This window comes from Oncorhynchus gorbuscha, linkage group LG01 (assembly GCF_021184085.1).
Source record: "Oncorhynchus gorbuscha isolate QuinsamMale2020 ecotype Even-year linkage group LG01, OgorEven_v1.0, whole genome shotgun sequence".
In the NCBI taxonomy this organism is placed as follows: Eukaryota; Metazoa; Chordata; class Actinopteri; order Salmoniformes; family Salmonidae; genus Oncorhynchus; species Oncorhynchus gorbuscha.
Window position 1 is genome coordinate 94894844 of NC_060173.1, and position 17304 is coordinate 94912147.

The following is a 17304-nucleotide window of genomic DNA, read 5'->3' on the forward strand; positions in this document are numbered from 1 at the left end:
TGTGGCCTTTGTGTACTGTATGAGTGTGAAGTAAAGTGTAGAGTGTATACATATAGAAAACCGTTTACCATTTGAAGAACCAAATGGAAGCAAACAGAGCAAACCAAACGGGGAGGGGCCTACCTGATTCTGTCCAATAGAAACTCTGTTTTATGTTGCAGAACATGTTTGGAGTAAAGGGTTTCTGTTGCTCTCTTTCTCTCCCTCTCCCGCCTTCTTCCTCCCTCTCTCTCTTCATCTCCCTCTATCTCGCTTTCCCCCCCTATCTCCCTCTCTCTCCACCCCTGATCATGCAGTGATTAGCCGTCTGTAATGTCAGGAATGCCGACGAATCTCTTTTTAGAGGTGACCTGAGAACAACACAATACAGCTGCAGAGACGATAGAGGGAGAGAATATCTCTCCCCAGGGACAGCCATATTATATCATATCACACAGTAGTGGTGATTGTTTACCTGCAGCCATCCGCAACCACCCGACTATATGTGATATTCTGTGATATTATCCAACCCTAATCCGCTAATATAGAAAATGTGCTGTAGTTTTTTTTAACAGGGGGTGCAGGATTTCTTTAGCCTAATTTAGATATGTTTCTGTTTATAATTTCCAACATTATGATAGGCTATTTGTTAGTCAACTATGTTTATAATTTCCAACATTATGATAGGCTATTTGTTAGTCAACTATGTTTATAATTTCCAACATTATGATAGGCTATTTGTTAGTCAACTATGTTTATAATTTCCAACATTATGATAGGCTATTTGTTAGTCAACTATGTTTATAATTTCCAACATTATGATAGGCTATTTGTTAGTCAACTATGTTTATAATTTCCAACATTATGATAGGCTATTTGTTAGTCAACTATGTTTATAATTTCCAACATTATGATAGGCTATTTGTTAGTCAACTATGTTTATAATTTCCAACATTATGATAGGCTATTTGTTAGTCAACTATGTTTATAATTTCCTACATTATGATAGGCTATTTGTTAGTCAACTTGTTTATAATTAGCCATGCGTACAATTAGGCCCTAGCTTAGGCTTATGCAAAAATGCCAGCCTAAAATAATGAAAGAAAACCCTCAATGTAGCCTAATATTAGCCTATTAATTTCTCTTTATTCAACCCACCCCCCCTGAGGATATAACCGCGGGGACTGCAGGTTATGAGTCAATCCACGCATCACACACACGCACGCACGCACGCACGCACGCACGCACACACACACACACACACACACACACACACACACACACACACACACACACACACACACACACACCAGCCTTCACTGCTAAACATGATGCACTGAAGTGCTTGGTCGGCAGAATTGAGCCAGTGACAGAACAGACCATAAAGTCACCTGGTCTCTGTGACGTCTTTGGTTGTAGTGGTGTGTCCCTGCCATGTGATGTGACCTTCACATGACAACATGACTCATGACCACGCAGCTTGCTTCCCAGGTTGTCACACATACTCCCAAACCCTCTCCTCCTCCTCTCACTATGCCCTCAGCAGGAAATGGAACAGTGGAGTCATGCCAGTAGGGCAGAGGGGCAGGGCAGAGGTTTTAGGGATGTTGGGAACAATGGGAAAACAGGGAGGAACTGTCTGCTAATGTTTGAGATACAGTACACTTAGCACAAAGTGAATCTACAGAGAACTCTTCTGAGCATTGGTTTGAGGTGCACAGCCACAGGTTTTCCTCTAGTTGTTGTGCTAACACAGCCCTTATATTTCTCAATTACCATGGCTACTGTTGACCCAGTGCAGCAGGAGAAGGGGGTTTGTTTGGTTAGCATTCTCCTTAGTGCTAGCAGCCTAGCAGCCTTAGCCAGTAGGTCCAGTCTGATCTGTGTACCTAGCCCTCGCTGAAACCATAACCGCCTCAGCATTATCCAGGAAACATACTTGTCAGAACTCATTCCTCACCCTCTGGGAGGGCAAATGCACAGCTACTGTGGTGTTGGACTGTTAGATGGCTATCACAACTAAACAATGAGTGGTTTTAGAAATACTTAGCCTGGAAGCTTGGAAGATTCTTGGGGAGCCAGGATGACCTGAGGCCCTGGGCAAAGATTTGGAAGGTATAGGAGATCTGGGGAGATCATTTTTGAGCCTGTAGTTAGGTTAGTTTGAGACGGTCTGGCCTGGCGTTGCCTGGAAGAGTGTGGAAGGATATTGCAGAACCCTGTCTCTGGGCCCTGACGAAGGCATGGAGTATTCTGGTTGAGCAATGACACCTTGCAGCTGTGCTGTTGCACCACTTTCTCACCAACAGGAAATATTGTACCATCGCCATAGTGATTTATACTGCTATTCCATTTGACTTTGTATTACCATGCCTGTTACTCTGACAACACATCTGTCAAGTAGCTAATCTAGTGCTGTGTGTGTTGTTGCAGTTTGTAGTGTGTTATTGTGTGTTGTAATACAGGTCTTGGCAGTCTATGTATTTACTCTAGAACATGCACTAGACAAACTAACCCCAAAGTGACTGTTTGTAATGGCTTACCCTCCCAATAGGCCTAGCTAAGCATCTGTCTAAACAGTTATATTCATCCTATCATGTATCCACAGACAGAGTTGGATATAGCCCAGGGGAGAGACCTTTATACTGGCTCAAAGATCATTTTGTCTTCGGACACAGCAAAGTCTTCCTTTGGCATTATCAGATGTTTTTATTATCTCTGTATGGATGTCGAATCCATCTAAAGCTGCTTTTTGTCATCATCATGATAACACCTCATTTTTCTCTTAGTGCAGTCTAAACTCCTGCCTCCTGGAATGTTTCCTGTGACCTCTCTCTGTACTTCAGACCCCCAGGGGGCAGGGTTTCTCTCTGTACTTCAGACCCCCAGGGGGCAGGGTTTCTCTCTGTACTTCAGACCCCCAGGGGGCAGGGTTTCTCTCTGTACTTCAGACCTGCAGGGGGCAGGGTTTCTCTCTGTACTTCAGAGCCCCAGGGGGCAGGGTTTCTCTCTGTACTTCAGACCCCCAGGGGGCAGGGTTTCTCTCTGTACTGCAGACCCCCAGGGGGCAGAGTTTCTCTCTGCACTGCAGACCCCCAGGGGGCAGGGTTTCTCTCTGCACTGCAGAGCCCCAGGGGTCAGGGTTTCTCTATGTACTGCAGACCCCCAGGGGGCAGGGTTTCTCTCTGTACTGCAGACCCCCAGGTGGCAGGGTTTCTCTCTGTACTGCAGACCCCCAGGGGGCAGGGTTTCTCTCTGTACTGCAGACCCCCAGGGGGCAAGGGTTTCTATCTGTACTGCAGACCACCAGGGGGCAGGGTTTCTCTCTGGACTTCAGACCCCCAAGGCGCAGGGTTTCTCTCTGTACTTCAGACACCAGGGGGCAGGGTTTCTCTCTGTACTGCAGACCCCAGGGGGCAGGGTTTCTCTCTGTCCTTCAGACCCAAGGGGGCAGGGTTTCTCTCTGGACTTCAGACCCCCAAGGCGCAGGGTTTCTCTCTGTACTTCAGACACCAGGGGGCAGGGTTTCTCTCTGTACTGCAGACCCCAGGGGGCAGGGTTTCTCTCTGTCCTTCAGACCCAAGGGGGCAGGGTTTCTCTCTGTACTTCAGACGCCCAGGGGGCAGGGTTTCTCTCTGTACTGCAGACCCCCAGGGGGCAGGGTTTCTCTCTGTACTGCAGACCCCCAGGGGGCAGGGTTTCTCCCTGTACTTCAGACCCCCAGGGGGCAGGGTTTCTCTCTGTACTTCAGACCCCCAGGGGGCAGGGTTTCTCTCTGTATTGCAGACCCCCAGGGGGCAGGGTTTCTCTCTGTACTTCAGACCCCCAGGGGGCAGGGTTTCTCTCTGTACTTCAGACGACCAGGGGGCAGGGTTTCTCTCTGTACTTCAGACTCCCAGGGGGCAGGGTTTCTCTCTGTACTTCAGACCCCCAGGGGAAGGGTTTCTCTCTGTACTTCAGATGCCCAGGGGGCAGGGTTTCTCTCTGTACTTCAGACCCGCAGGGGGCAGGGTTTCTCTCTGTACTTCAGACCCCAGGGGGCAAGGTTTCTCTCTGTACTGCAGACCCCCAGGGGGCAGGGTTTCCCTCTGTACTTCAGACCCCCAGGGGGCAGGGTTTCTCTCTGTGCTTCAGATGACCAGGGGGCAGGGTTTCTCTATGTACTGCAGACCCCCAGGTGGCAGGGTTTCTCTCTGTACTTCAGACCCCCAAGGGGAAGGGTTTCTCTCTGTACTTCAGACCCCCAGGGGGGCAGGGTTTCTCTCTGTACTTCAGACGCCCAGGGGGCAGGGTTTCTCTCTGTACTTCAGACCCCAGGGGCAGGGTTTCTCTCTGTACTTCAGACCCCCAAGGGGCAGGGTTTCTCTCTATACTTCAGACCCCCAAGGGGCAGGGTTTCTCTCTGTACTGCAGACCCCCAGGGGGCAGGGTTTCTCTCTGTACTGCAGACCCCCAGGGGGCAGGGTTTCTCTCTTTACTTCAGACCCCCAGGGGGCAGGGTTTCTCTCTGTACTGCAGACCCCCAGGGAGCAGGGTTTCTCTCTGTACTTCAGACCCCCAGGGGGCAGGGTTTCTCTCTGTACTTCAGACGACCAGGGGGCAGGGTTTCTCTCTGTACTTCAGACCCCCAGGGGGCAGGGTTTCTCTCTGTACTTCAGACCCCCAGGGGAAGGGTTTCTCTCTGTACTTCAGATGCCCAGGGGGCAGGGTTTCTCTCTGTACTTCAGACCCGCAGGGGGCAGGGTTTCTCTCTGTACTTCAGACCCCAGGGGGCAAGGTTTCTCTCTGTACTGCAGAGAGGGGTTCTCTCTGTTGTTGGCCCTGTCCTGAGTCCTTTTTACTGGGGCCTCCTTTGTCTGCATGTTGTTGGGGCTAACCCTGGATTTAACCTGCAGGAGAGGAAGCCACATGAACAGAGACATTACATTTACATTTAAGTCATTTAGCAGACGCTCTTATCCAGAGCGACTTACAAATTGGTGCATTCACCTTATGACATCCAGTGGAACAGTCACTTTACAATAGTGCATCTAAATCTTAAAGGGGGGGGGTGAGAGGGAATACTTATCCTATCCTAGGTATTCCTTAAAGAGGTGGGGTTTCAGGTGTCTCCGGAAGGTGGTGATTGACTACGCTGTCCTGGCGTCGTGAGGGAGTTTGTTCCACCATTGGGGGGCCAGAGCAGCGAACAGTTTTGACTGGGCTGAGCGGGAGCTGTACTTCCTCAGTGGTAGGGAGGCGAGCAGGCCAGAGGTGGATGAACGCAGTGCCCTTGTTTGGGTGTAGGGCCTGATCAGAGCCTGGAGGTACTGAGGTGCCGTTCCCCTCACAGCTCCGTAGGCAAGCACCATGGTCTTGTAGCGGATGCGAGCTTCAACTGGAAGCCAGTGGAGAGAACGGAGGAGCGGGGTGACGTGAGAGAACTTGGGAAGGTTGAACACCAGACGGGCTGCGGCGTTCTGGATGAGTTGAAGGGGTTTAATGGCACAGGCAGGGAGCCCAGCAAACAGCGAGTTGCAGTAATCCAGACGGGAGATGACAAGTGCCTGGATTAGGACCTGCGCCGCTTCCTGTGTGAGGCAGGATCGTACTCTGCGGATGTTGTAGAGCATGAACCTACAGGAACGGGCCACCGCCTTGATGTTGGTTGAGAACGACAGGGTGTTGTCCAGGATCACACCAAGGTTCTTAGTGCTCTGGGAGGAGGACACAATGGAGTTGTCAACCGTGATGGCAAGATCATGGAACGGGCAGTCCTTTCCCGGGAGGAAGAGCAGCTCCGTCTTGCCGAGGTTCAGCTTGAGGTGGTGATCCGTCATCCACACTGATATGTCTGCCAGACATGCAGAGATGCGATTCGCCACCTGGTCATCAGAAGGGGGAAAGGAGAAGATTAGTTGTGTGTCGTCTGCATAGCAATGATAGGAGAGACCATGTGAGGTTATGACAGAGCCAAGTGACTTGGTGTATAGCGAGAATAGGAGAGGGCCTAGAACAGAGCCCTGGGGGACACCAGTGGTGAGAGCGCGTGGTGAGGAGACAGATTCTCGCCACGCCACCTGGTAGGAGCGACCTGTCAGGTAGGACGCAATCCAAGCGTGGGCCGCGCCGGAGATGCCCAACTCGGAGAGGGTGGAGAGGAGGATCTGATGGTTCACAGTATCGAAGGCAGACGATAGATCTAGAAGGATGAGAGCAGAGGAGAGAGAGTTAGCTTTAGCAGTGCGGAGCGCCTCCGTGATACAGAGGAGAGCAGTCTCATGACCACATGAACAGAGACATGACCACATGAACAGAGACATGACCACATGAACAGAGACATGACCACATGAACAGAGACATGACCACATGGAAATGCTCCTCCTCTCCTCAGTATAATCAGTATGCTGTAATTAGGAAAGCAGCTCAGAGTGCTTCCTGGGATTGGTCCCGCCTTCCGTCCCATTGTCCTGTCAGTTAACACCAGTGTCTCACAGTCTGTTTTAGGGATTTGTTTTCCTGTGAGGCCTTCTTTCTCCTAGTAGTTTTAATCTGAGTAATATGTGAATGTGCACCTAGCAGTAGGACACACACCAGGGACAGGAAGGAGGAAAAAGCTGCCCCCCATACACACACACACACACACAGGGGCTGGCGTCAGCTGCCAGCGCCTATTTTGGACATGATACTTTCCTGGGCGTCTATTTGTGGAATGATGGAAACAGGCTGGAATAGCAGAGAGAGGAATGCCTGTGCACTCCTGGTTTATAGTCTCTGGTAGAGACTCTGTGGAGAGACACACAGACTGCCACACAGCATTGAGATTTGGAGCGGGAACACTACCCTAGCTTTAAAATGATTGGACAGAATAGGTTTTCTTCTGGATAAATAGTTTTTCTTACAGAAGATGAATATGTTCCCACTGAATCAGAGTTATTTGAACATCTCCTGTAGATTTATGCTCCTGGCCTTTTGGTGGTATCGAAGTGTCATTTATTTAAGGTGAGAGCAGGAAGATGTAGGGGCGCAACTTTGTTTCTAGAAGTGTGGGAGAGGGCATATACAGTGCCTTGCGAAAGTATTCGGCCGCCATGAACTTTGCGACCTTTTGCCACATTTCAGGCTTCAAACATAAAGATATAAAACTGTATTTTTTTGTGAAGAATCCACAACAAGTGGGACACAATCATGAAGTGGAACGACATTTATTGGATATTTCAAACTTTTTTAACAATTCAAAAACTGAAAAATTGGGCGTGCAAAATTATTCAGCCCCTTTACTTTCAGGGACAAAAATGACATTTCTGAATGTGGGGGGGGCCTTCCCCAGTGACAGTTGCTCCCCTGGTGGGATGAGTTTAGCCACATAAACAACTATCAGTCACTTTGATTTGTAAATGTTTGTGAAGTGTTTATTCAGTAGATTAAAAATGGCATAATATGGATGAGATTACTTTTATATGGGGCGGCAGGTAGCCTAGTGGTTAGAGTGTTGGACTAGTAACCGAAAGGTTGCAAGATTGAATCCCTGAGCTGACAAGGTAAAAATCTGTGGTTCTGCCCCTAAACAAGGCAGTTAACCCACTGTTCCTAGGCTGTCATTGAAAATAAGAATTTGTTCTTAACTCACTTGCCTGGTTAAAAAAATATTTATGTTTTCATTTTGCAGAGTGCATGTTTCTCTCCTTAATCTCCCTTGAGCAAAACACTGAGTTGCTCAACTCAGCCTGTTTCTGACTCGGATCCATCTGGTGGATCTCCCTGAGCGCGCGCGCACACACACACACACACACACACACACACACACACACACACACACACACACACACACACACACACACACACACACACACACACACACACACACACACACACACACACACACACACACACACACACACACACACACACACACACACACACACACACACACACACACACAGACAGACAGACAGACAGACAGACAGACAGACAGACAGACAGACAGACAGACAGACAGACAGACAGACAGACAGACAGACAGACAGACACACAGAGCTATGACTTTAGCCAAACCATCTGTTTCTCTCCTGGAAGTGAGAAATCACAACATATCTCCATGAGTGATAATGTAGAAGTGTGTGTCAGTGGGGGCTGCTGAGGGGAGGACGGCTCATAATAATGGCTGGAATGGAGTCATTGGAGTGGTATCAGTCACATTAAAGATGTGGTTTCCATGTGGTTAATACCATTCCATTGACTCCATTCCAGACATTATTATGAGCCGTCCTCCCCTCAGCAGCCCCCACTGGTGTGTGTATGTGTTCAGTGGCACAGTAACCTCTGTCCGTTAGATGGGCCAGTTGCAAAGTCAAAATGTATAATATTACAAAAATGACCTTTTTGTCCTTAATTGAAGGTTAGGGTTAGGCATTAGGGTTAGCATTGTAGTTAAGGTTAGGTTTAAAATGTGATTTTATGATTTTGTGACTGTGCTAGCTAGTGACCACTGCAGAGCCGCCTCCCTTGCAAAAAACATTACCATAAATGCCAACCTGCATGTGAGAGAGAGAGTTGAGGGAGGGTGAAATGGAACCAGAGAGTATGAGCAAGGGTGATAAAAAGAGAGAGAGAGGGAGGGTGAAATGGAACGAGAGAGTATGAGCAAGGGAGATAAAAAGAGATAGAGAGGGAGGGTGAAATGGAACGAGAGAGTATGAGCAAGGGAGATAAAAAGAGATAGAGAGGGAGGGTGAAATGGAACGAGAGAGTATGAGCAAGGGAGATAAAAAGAGATAGAGAGGGAGGGTGAAATGGAACGAGAGAGTATGAGCAAGGGAGATAAAAAGAGAGAGAGGGAGGGTGAAATGGAACGAGAGAGTATGAGCAAGGGAGATAAAAAGAGAGAGAGGGAGGGTGAAATGGAACGAGAGAGTATTAGCAAGGGAGATAAAAAGAGAGGGAGGGTGAAATGGAACGAGAGAGTATTATCAAGGGAGATAAAAAGAGAGAGAGAGGGAGGGAGGTAAATCAGGGATCTGTGTGAAGTCAGGGCAGTCAGACAGTCTTCTTCTCTGTCTCAGTGCTGCTCAGGCCATCTCTTTCTAGACTACTCCTACTTTTTGGATTGGACTGTTCTAGGACTGAGTGTTTGGGAAAGAGCCTGTATTTGGATAGGGCCGGGGAAGGGTGTGTTGGACTGGGAGCTTATACTAACTAGTATTTGGACTACCGAGTCGTGTCCTATGGAGGTACAGGTTCAAAGTCAGCCACAGCCCCCCACCATCCTGGAGAATGGGGAGGCCCAGGACCCTGAACCACACCCTGCGGAGTTCAACGGTCATCGTCATGCCAACGGTGGGGAGGCAGAGCTGCCCGTCTCCAAGTCTCAGAGGAGACGCAGCGATGTCAAAGTCTACAAGGAGTTCTGTGACTTCTATGCACGCTTGTAAGTCCGGGAGCCATGATACACACACACTGGGGGAGAAGGTGTGTGTGACAGGATTGAGTGGATCGTTGGTGTGGATCTCTGAAATCACCTGTGTGATCCATGGCATAAAGATCTGTATAACTTCTGAGTAGTGAACATTATTTGGGGGATTAAACCCACTCAGTTGATTAAGGGTTTAGAGTTTTCACATTTGACTGTGGTTGACCTTTGTTTGCATTGCATGCTGTTTGGGGTTGTAGGCTGGGTTTCTGTACAGCACTTTGTGATATCTGCTGATCTAAAAAGGGCTTTATAAATACATTTGATTGATTGATAAATGCTTATTGGAAATGTGAAGAATTTGAAGAATTCTGGTATTGGAAACAGTTTGATTATTGGGAACAATTCTGGTATTAGGAACAGTTTGATGATTAGGAACAATTTGATGATCTGAACTCTATAGAGTTATTTGGCATGGATAGACTTTTGGCTGTTTTCTGCTACAGTGCATGCTGTCATGGTGTGGTAGTAGACAGTGGCTCAGAGACCCTGGACTATTTTAGTGTGGGGGAAGTGTATTATGCAAAGCGAAATATGCTGGCAGGCATGAGAACTCTGTGCCATGAAGGGATCTATGGGATGAGGGCAGGCTAAATATATGTGAGCTTATGTTGTGGCCCTGTGGATAGTTAGAATGAATGTTACTCATATTATAGGGGTCATTGTGGGTAATGTTATCATTATTATAAGTATAGTCACTGAAAATACATCACATTTGAAGTCTCCAGTCTCAAGGAAAATGTCTGGAATGCTAATCATTAGCATGGCAATAAGGAGAGTCACACAGTTTGAGACTTTGACTTATTTAGAGAGGTTAAGTCCGATCCTTAGATGCCTCAGGTACTCTAGCACAGACCATACAGTTTCTTTCAACCCTTGGGGCAGAACTAACACTCCAGTAGGTAAATAAAGCAGAAGCCCTAACTTCTGTCAGTCGCTCAGATATGTGATGACAACCTGGTCCTTTTATAGACATAAGCACTAGAGACAACACAGGGAGGGTCAGAAGTTCAAAACCCTGTGCAACTTGATGATACATCTGTCTCTCCCTCCCTCCCTCTCCCTCTCCCTCTCCCTCTCCCTCTCTGTCTCTCCCTCTCTGTCTCTACCTCCCTCTCCCTCTCTGTCTCTACCTCCCTCTCCCTCTCTGTCTCTACCTCCCCCTCTCTGTCTCTCCCTCCCTCTCCCTCTCTGTCTCTCCCTCCCTCCCCCTCTGTCTCTACCTCCCTCCTTCTCTCTGTCTCTCCCTCCCTCCCCTACCTCTCCTGTCTCTACCTCCCTCCTTCTCTCTGTCTCTCCCTCCCTCTCCCTCCCTCCCTCCCCTCTCTCTGTCTCTACCTCCCTCCTTCTCTCTGTCTCTCCCTCCCTCCCTCCTTCTCTCTGTCTCTCCCTCCCTCCCCTCCCTCCCTCCCCTCCCTCCCTCCCCTCTGTCTCTCCCTCCCCCTCCTGTCTCCCTCCCCTTCTCTCTGTCTCTACTCTCCCTCCTCCCTCTCCCTCCTGTCTCTCCCTCCCTCCCTCCCCTCCCTCCTCTGTCTCTACCTCCCTCCTTCTCCCTCTGTCTCTCCCTCCCACCCTCTCTCTGTCTCTACCTCCCTCCCTCCTGCCTCTCCCTCCCTCCCCTCTCTGTCTCTACCTCCCTCCTTCTCTCTGTCTCTCCCTCCCACCCTCTCTCTCTCTCCCTCCCTCTCCCTCCCTCCCCCTCTCTGTCTCTACCTCCCTCCTTCTCTCTGTCTCTCCCTCCCACCCCTCTCCCACCCTCCCTCTCCCTCCCTCCCCCTCTCTCTACTCCCTCCTCTGTCTCTCTCCCACCCTCTCTCTCTCCTTCCTTCTCTCTGTCTCTCCCTCCCTCTCTCCCTCCCTCTCTCCCTCCCTCCCTCTCTGTCTCTCTGCCTCTCCCTCCCTCTCTCTGTCTCTCCCTCCCTCTCTCTTTCCCTGTGAAACAAACTCACTAAGTTAGTATTATGAACAGTGTTGGGGCCAACAATCACCTCACACTGGAAGAAGTTAAGCAACACTAAAGCTACCCTTAACAAAAAAAAATGTTTTCTGAAAAAAGCTACTTTCAAATGAAGTTCACTACATCCAAAATACTTTGTGAAAAAAGTCAAATCTAAATCTGAAATGTCATAGACTACAAATTGCAAAAACAGATCACTCTGGAGTCAGATGTGTAATTTTGCCTATTAAACACAAAAACGGTTTCAAGTGTGAATTGTGCAGGTTTGATGTCAAAAAATAGTTCTTGCCTACTTCACCCATATTTTATTAAAATGTTTGCTAAAAAAGTAGTATGTAGTTCCAGTAGTCAGCTACACCACTACATGATAAAAAAAAGTAATTAACTACTGAAAACACTACCAATATTTGAATATAGTTCAACTACCACCAAGCTACATCAAAATGTAATTAAATTACTAGTTGAAATACATGAAGTTAACTACTCCCCAACACTGATCATGAAGTATTTACCAACCAGCTCAGCACCTCCTTCATAGTCTTTCTGTCTTCCTGTCTCTGGGGGGAAATGCTTGAGGCTTGTGTCATTTCCTACTAGCAGAGCCAGAAAAGGGCTTCTGAATTCTTCCTTTTGTCTGATGTCACTCCAGGGCCCTGACAATATGGCCCCTATATGTTCATACATATAGGGTTCAATTCTCGGGCCGACTCTTTTCTCTGTATATATCAATGATGTTGCTCTTGCTGCGGTCGATTCCCTGATCCACCTCTACGCAGACGACACCATTCTATATACTTCCGGCCCGTCATTGGACACTGTGCTATCTAACCTCCAAACGAGCTTCAATGCCATACAGCACTCCTTCCGTGGCCTGCAACTGCTCTTAAACGCGAGTAAAACCAAATGCATGCTTTTCAACCGATCGCTGCCTGCACCCGCATGCCCGACTAGCATCACCACCCTGGATGGTTCCGACATTGAATATGTGGACATCTATAAGTACCTAGGTGTCTGGCTAGACTGCAAACTCTCCTTCCAGACTCACATCAAACATCTCCAATCGAAAATCAAATCAAGAGTTGGCTTTCTATTCCGCAACAAAGCCTCCTTCACTCACGCCGCCAAGCTTACCCTAGTAAAACTGACTATCCTACCGATCCTCGACTTCGGCGATGTCATCTACAAAATGGCTTCCAACACTCTACTCAGCAAACTGGATGCAGTCTATCACAGTGCCATCCGTTTTGTCACTAAAGCACCTTATACCACCCACCACTGCGACTTGTATGCTCTAGTCGGCTGGCCCTCACTACATATTCGTCGCCAGACCCACTGGCTCCAGGTCATCTACAAGTCCATGCTAGGTAAAGCTCCGCCTTATCTCAGTTCACTGGTCACGATGGCAACACCCATCCGTAGCACGAGCTCCAGCAGGTGTATCTCACTGATCATCCCTAATGCCAACACCTCATTTGGCCGCCTTTCGTTCCAGTACTCTGCTGCCTGTGACTGGAACGAACTGAAAAAATCGCTGAAGTTGGAGACCTTTATCTCCCTCACCAACTTCAAACATCAGCTATCCGAGCAGCTAACCGATCGCTGCAGCTGTACATAGTCTATTGGTAAATAGCCCACCCATTTTCACCTACCTCATTCCCATACTGTTTTTATACTGTTTTTTATTTATTTACTTTTCTGCTCTTTTGCACACCAATATCTCTACCTGTACATGACCATCTGATCATTTATCACTCCAGTGTTAATCTGCAAAATTGTATTATTCGCCGACCTCCTCATGCCTTTTGCACACATTGTATATAGACTGCCCATTTTTTCCTACTGTGTTATTGACTTGTTAATTGTTTACTCCATGTGTAACTCTGTGTTGTCTGTTCACACTGCTATGCTTTATTTTGGCCAGGTCGCAGTTGCAAATGAGAACTTGTTCTCAACTAGCCTACCTGGTTAAATAAAGGTGTTCTCAACTAGCCTACCTGGTTAAATAAAGGTGTTCTCAACTAGCCTACCTGGTTAAATAAAGGTGTTCTCAACTAGCCTACCTGGTTAAATAAAGGTGTTCTCAACTAACCTACCTGGTTAAATAAAGGTGTTCTCAACTAGCCTACCTGGTTAAATAAAGGTGTTCTCAACTAGCCTACCTGGTTAAATAAAGGTGTTCTCAACTAACCTACCTGGTTAAATAAAGGTGTTCTCAACTAGCCTACCTGGTTAAATAAAGGTGTTCTCAACTAGCCTACCTGGTTAAATAAAGGTGTTCTCAACTAGCCTACCTGGTTAAATAAAGGTGTTCTCAACTAGCCTACCTGGTTAAATAAAGGTGTTCTCAACTAGCCTACCTGGTTAAATAAAGGTGTTCTCAACTAGTGTTCTCAACTAGCCTACCTGGTTAAATAAAGGTGTTCTCAACTAGCCTACCTGGTTAAATAAAGGTGTTCTCAACTAGCCTACCTGGTTAAATAAAGGTGTTCTCAACTAGCCTACCTGGTTAAATAAAGGTGTTCTCAACTAGCCTACCTGGTTAAATAAAGGTGTTCTCAACTAGCCTACCTGGTTAAATAAAGGTGTTCTCAACTAGCCTACCTGGTTAAATAAAGGTGTTCTCAACTAGCCTACCTGGTTAAATAAAGGTGTTCTCAACTAGCCTACCTGGTTAAATAAAGGTGTTCTCAACTAGCCTACCTGGTTAAATAAAGGTGTTCTCAACTAGCCTACCTGGTTAAATAAAGGTGTTCTCAACTAGCCTACCTGGTTAAATAAAGGTGTTCTCAACTAGCCTACCTGGTTAAATAAAGGTGTTCTCAACTAGCCTACCTGGTTAAATAAAGGTGTTCTCAACTAGCCTACCTGGTTAAATAAAGGTGAAATAACAATAATAATAAAACATCAGACAGTGTGATGATAGCTGTAGAATATCTTGATGGAACCTCTGCATTGATTCCACATCTTGTGCCAATATGTTCTATGTGCTCTGGAATGTAGTGAGTAACTGTATATCAGATCAAATCAACCTTTATTTGTCACATACGCTGAATACAACAGGTGTAGACCTGACCGTGAAATGCTTACTTTACAAGCCCCTAACAAACAATGCAGTTCAAGAAAGAGTTAAGAAAATATTGACCAAATAAACAAAAGTAAAAAATGATAAAAAGTAACATGATAAAATAACAATAACGAGGCTATTTACAGGAGGTACCGATACCGAGTCAATGTGCGAGGTCATTTGTAAGTAGGGATAAAGTGACTATCCGAGTCAATGTGTAGGGGTACAGGTTAGATGAGGTCATTTGTAAAGTGACTATGGATACATAATAAATAAACAGTGAATAGCAGCAGTGTAAAAACAGAGAGGTGGCGTCAATGTAAATAGTCCTGGGAGCCATTTAATTAATTGTTCAGCAGTCTTATGGCTTGGGGGTAGAAGCTGTTCAAGAGCCTTTTGGTCCCAGACGTGGTGCTCTGGTACCACTTGCTGTGAGGTAGCAGAGAGAACAGTTTATGACTTGGGTGACTGGAGTCTTTGACATCTTTTTGGGGCTTTCCTCTGACACTACCTAGTATAAAGGTCATAGATGGCAGGAAGCTTGGCCCCAGTGATGCAACTGGTCAGGATGCTCTTGATGGTGCAGTTGTAGAACTTTTTGAGGATCTGGGGACCCGTGCCAAATCTTTTCAGTCTCCTGAGGGAGAAAAGGTGTTGTCGTGCCCTCTTCATGGCTGTTTTGGTGTGTTTGGACCATGATAGTTCGTTGGTGGTCCGTAGTGTGGATCCTGCTCTAGGATGTACAGCTACTAGGCTGTATGATGAGAGAGGGAGGAGGGTTACAGTAGATAGACACCTCACCCTTTCCCCCACTCTTCTGTCTATCTATCTGAGAGGGAGAGGTGTGTGTGTGTGTGTGTGTGTGTGTGTGTGTGTGTGTGTGTGTGTGTGTGTGTGTGTGTGTGTGTGTGTGTGTGTGTGTGTGTGTGTGTGTGTGTGTGTGTGTGTGTGTGTGTGTGTGTGTGTGTGTGTGTGTGTGTGTGTGTTTGTCTCCTGGGCACACATTGGAATTCTGACCTTTGAAAAAAGCAGCCCGTTTCCCTCCCTTCTCCACCTCCTCCCTCTTTTTCTCTCTCTTCATTACATCAGGTCTGACTAATAAACAACACACTGTTTGGAGAGACCGCTCCCTTACTGTCACTGAAAAAAACATTGGTATCCATTGACATGAATGTGGGCTTGAGTTTGTGTGGGACAGGGAGTAGCAGTCCTCCCTGTAGCTCTGAGATTGGATCGAGAGATGCCCTTATTTGAACTCATTTTCTCTCCTCTCCTCTCCTCCTTGCACACACAAACTGTACACACAAAGTGTCTCTCACATACCCTTCACTATGGCTGCAAGTTGTCATTTAAACAGCTTTTGAACCTGATGTTCCTGGTTCAGGAAGACCAGGTTCATAAGGGGGAGACGCAGGCCAGAGCTGCCGCTTTCAAGGAGCAGGACTCTAATCCGGACGCTTATAAATAAATCCCGCTATGCCCTCAGACAAACCATCAATCAGACAAAGCATCAATACGGATTAAGATTGAATCCTACTACACCAGCTCTGACGCTCGTCGGATGTGGCAGGGCTTGAAAACTGTTACGGACTACAAAGGGAAACCCAGCCACGAGCTGCCCAGTGACGCGAGCATCAGCTGTTCCGGACGACTGTGTGATCACGCTCTCCGTAGCCGATGTGAACAAGACATTTTAACAAGTCAACATTCACAAGGTCGCGGTGGTATGCGGATTACCAGGACATGTACTCAGAGCATGTGCTAACCAACTGGCAAGTTTCTTCACTGATATTTTCAACCTCTCCCTGAATGAGTCTGTAGTACCTACATGTTTCAAGCAGACCACCATAGTCCCTGTGCCCAAGAATGCGAAGGTAACCTGCCTAAATGACTACCGCCCGTAGCACTTACAGTGCCTTGCGAAAGTATTCAGCCCCCTTGAACTTTGCGACCTTTTGCCACATTTCAGGCTTCAAACATAAAGATATAAAACTGTATTTTTTTGTGAAGAATCAACAACAAGTGGGACACAATCATGAAGTGGAATGACTTTTATTGGATATTTCTAACTTTTTTAACAAATCAAAAACTGAAGAATTGGGCGTGCAAAATGCGTCTCTCACATGGGTAGGCAGTCCATTCCATAAAAATGGAGCTCTATAAGAGAAAGCCCTGCCTCCAGCATTTTGCTTAGGAATTCTAAGGACAATTAGGAGGCCTGCGTCTTGTGACCGTAGCGTACGTGTAGGTATGTATGCAAGGACCAAATCAGAGAGATAGGTAGGAGCAAGCCCATGTGATACATTGTAGATTAGCAGTAAAACCTTGAAATCAGCCCTTGCCTTAACAGGAAGCCAGTGTAGGGAGGCTAGCACTGGAGTAATATGATAATTTTTTTTGGTTCTAGTCAGGATTCTAGCAGCCGTATTTAGCACTAACTGAAGTTTATTTAGTGCTTTACCTGGTAGCCGGAAAGTAGAGCATTGCAGTAGTCTAACCTAGAAGTAACAAAAGCATGGATACATTTTTCTGGACAGAAAGTTTCTGATTTTTGCAAAGTTACGTAGATGGAAAAAAGCTGTCCTTGAAACAGTCTTGATATGTTCGTAAAAGAGAGATCAGGGTCCAGAGTAACGCCGAGGTCCTTCACAGTTTTATTTGAGACGACTGTACAACCATTAAGATTAATTGTCAGAGTCAACAGAAGATCTCTTTGTTTCTTGGGACCTAGAACAAGCATCTCTGTTTTGTCCGAATTTTAAAGTAGAAAGTTTGCAACCATCCACTTCCTTATGTCTGAAACACAGACTTCTTGCGATGGCAATTTTGGGGCTTCACCATGTTTCATTGAAATGT

The 17304-nt window shown here is 46.9% G+C and overlaps 1 protein-coding gene across 5 annotated transcripts in view; it reads left to right on the forward strand.

Moving 5' to 3' along the window:
* LOC124046340 (LIM and senescent cell antigen-like-containing domain protein 1) overlaps positions 1–17304 on the forward strand; it is a 98783-nt gene that overhangs the window by 31768 nt on the left and 49711 nt on the right. The window contains exon 1 of one of the 5 annotated variants that reach the window (XM_046366617.1): positions 8893–9385. The exons of 3 other annotated variants lie outside the window; for them this stretch is intronic. In XM_046366617.1, coding sequence (XP_046222573.1) covers positions 9183–9385 — 203 coding nt within the window. In that variant the 5' untranslated portion in view covers positions 8893–9182. Of the gene's footprint in view, positions 1–8892; positions 9386–17304 lie in introns of those variants that run through there. One more of the 5 variants, XM_046366625.1, reaches the window with a different exon arrangement.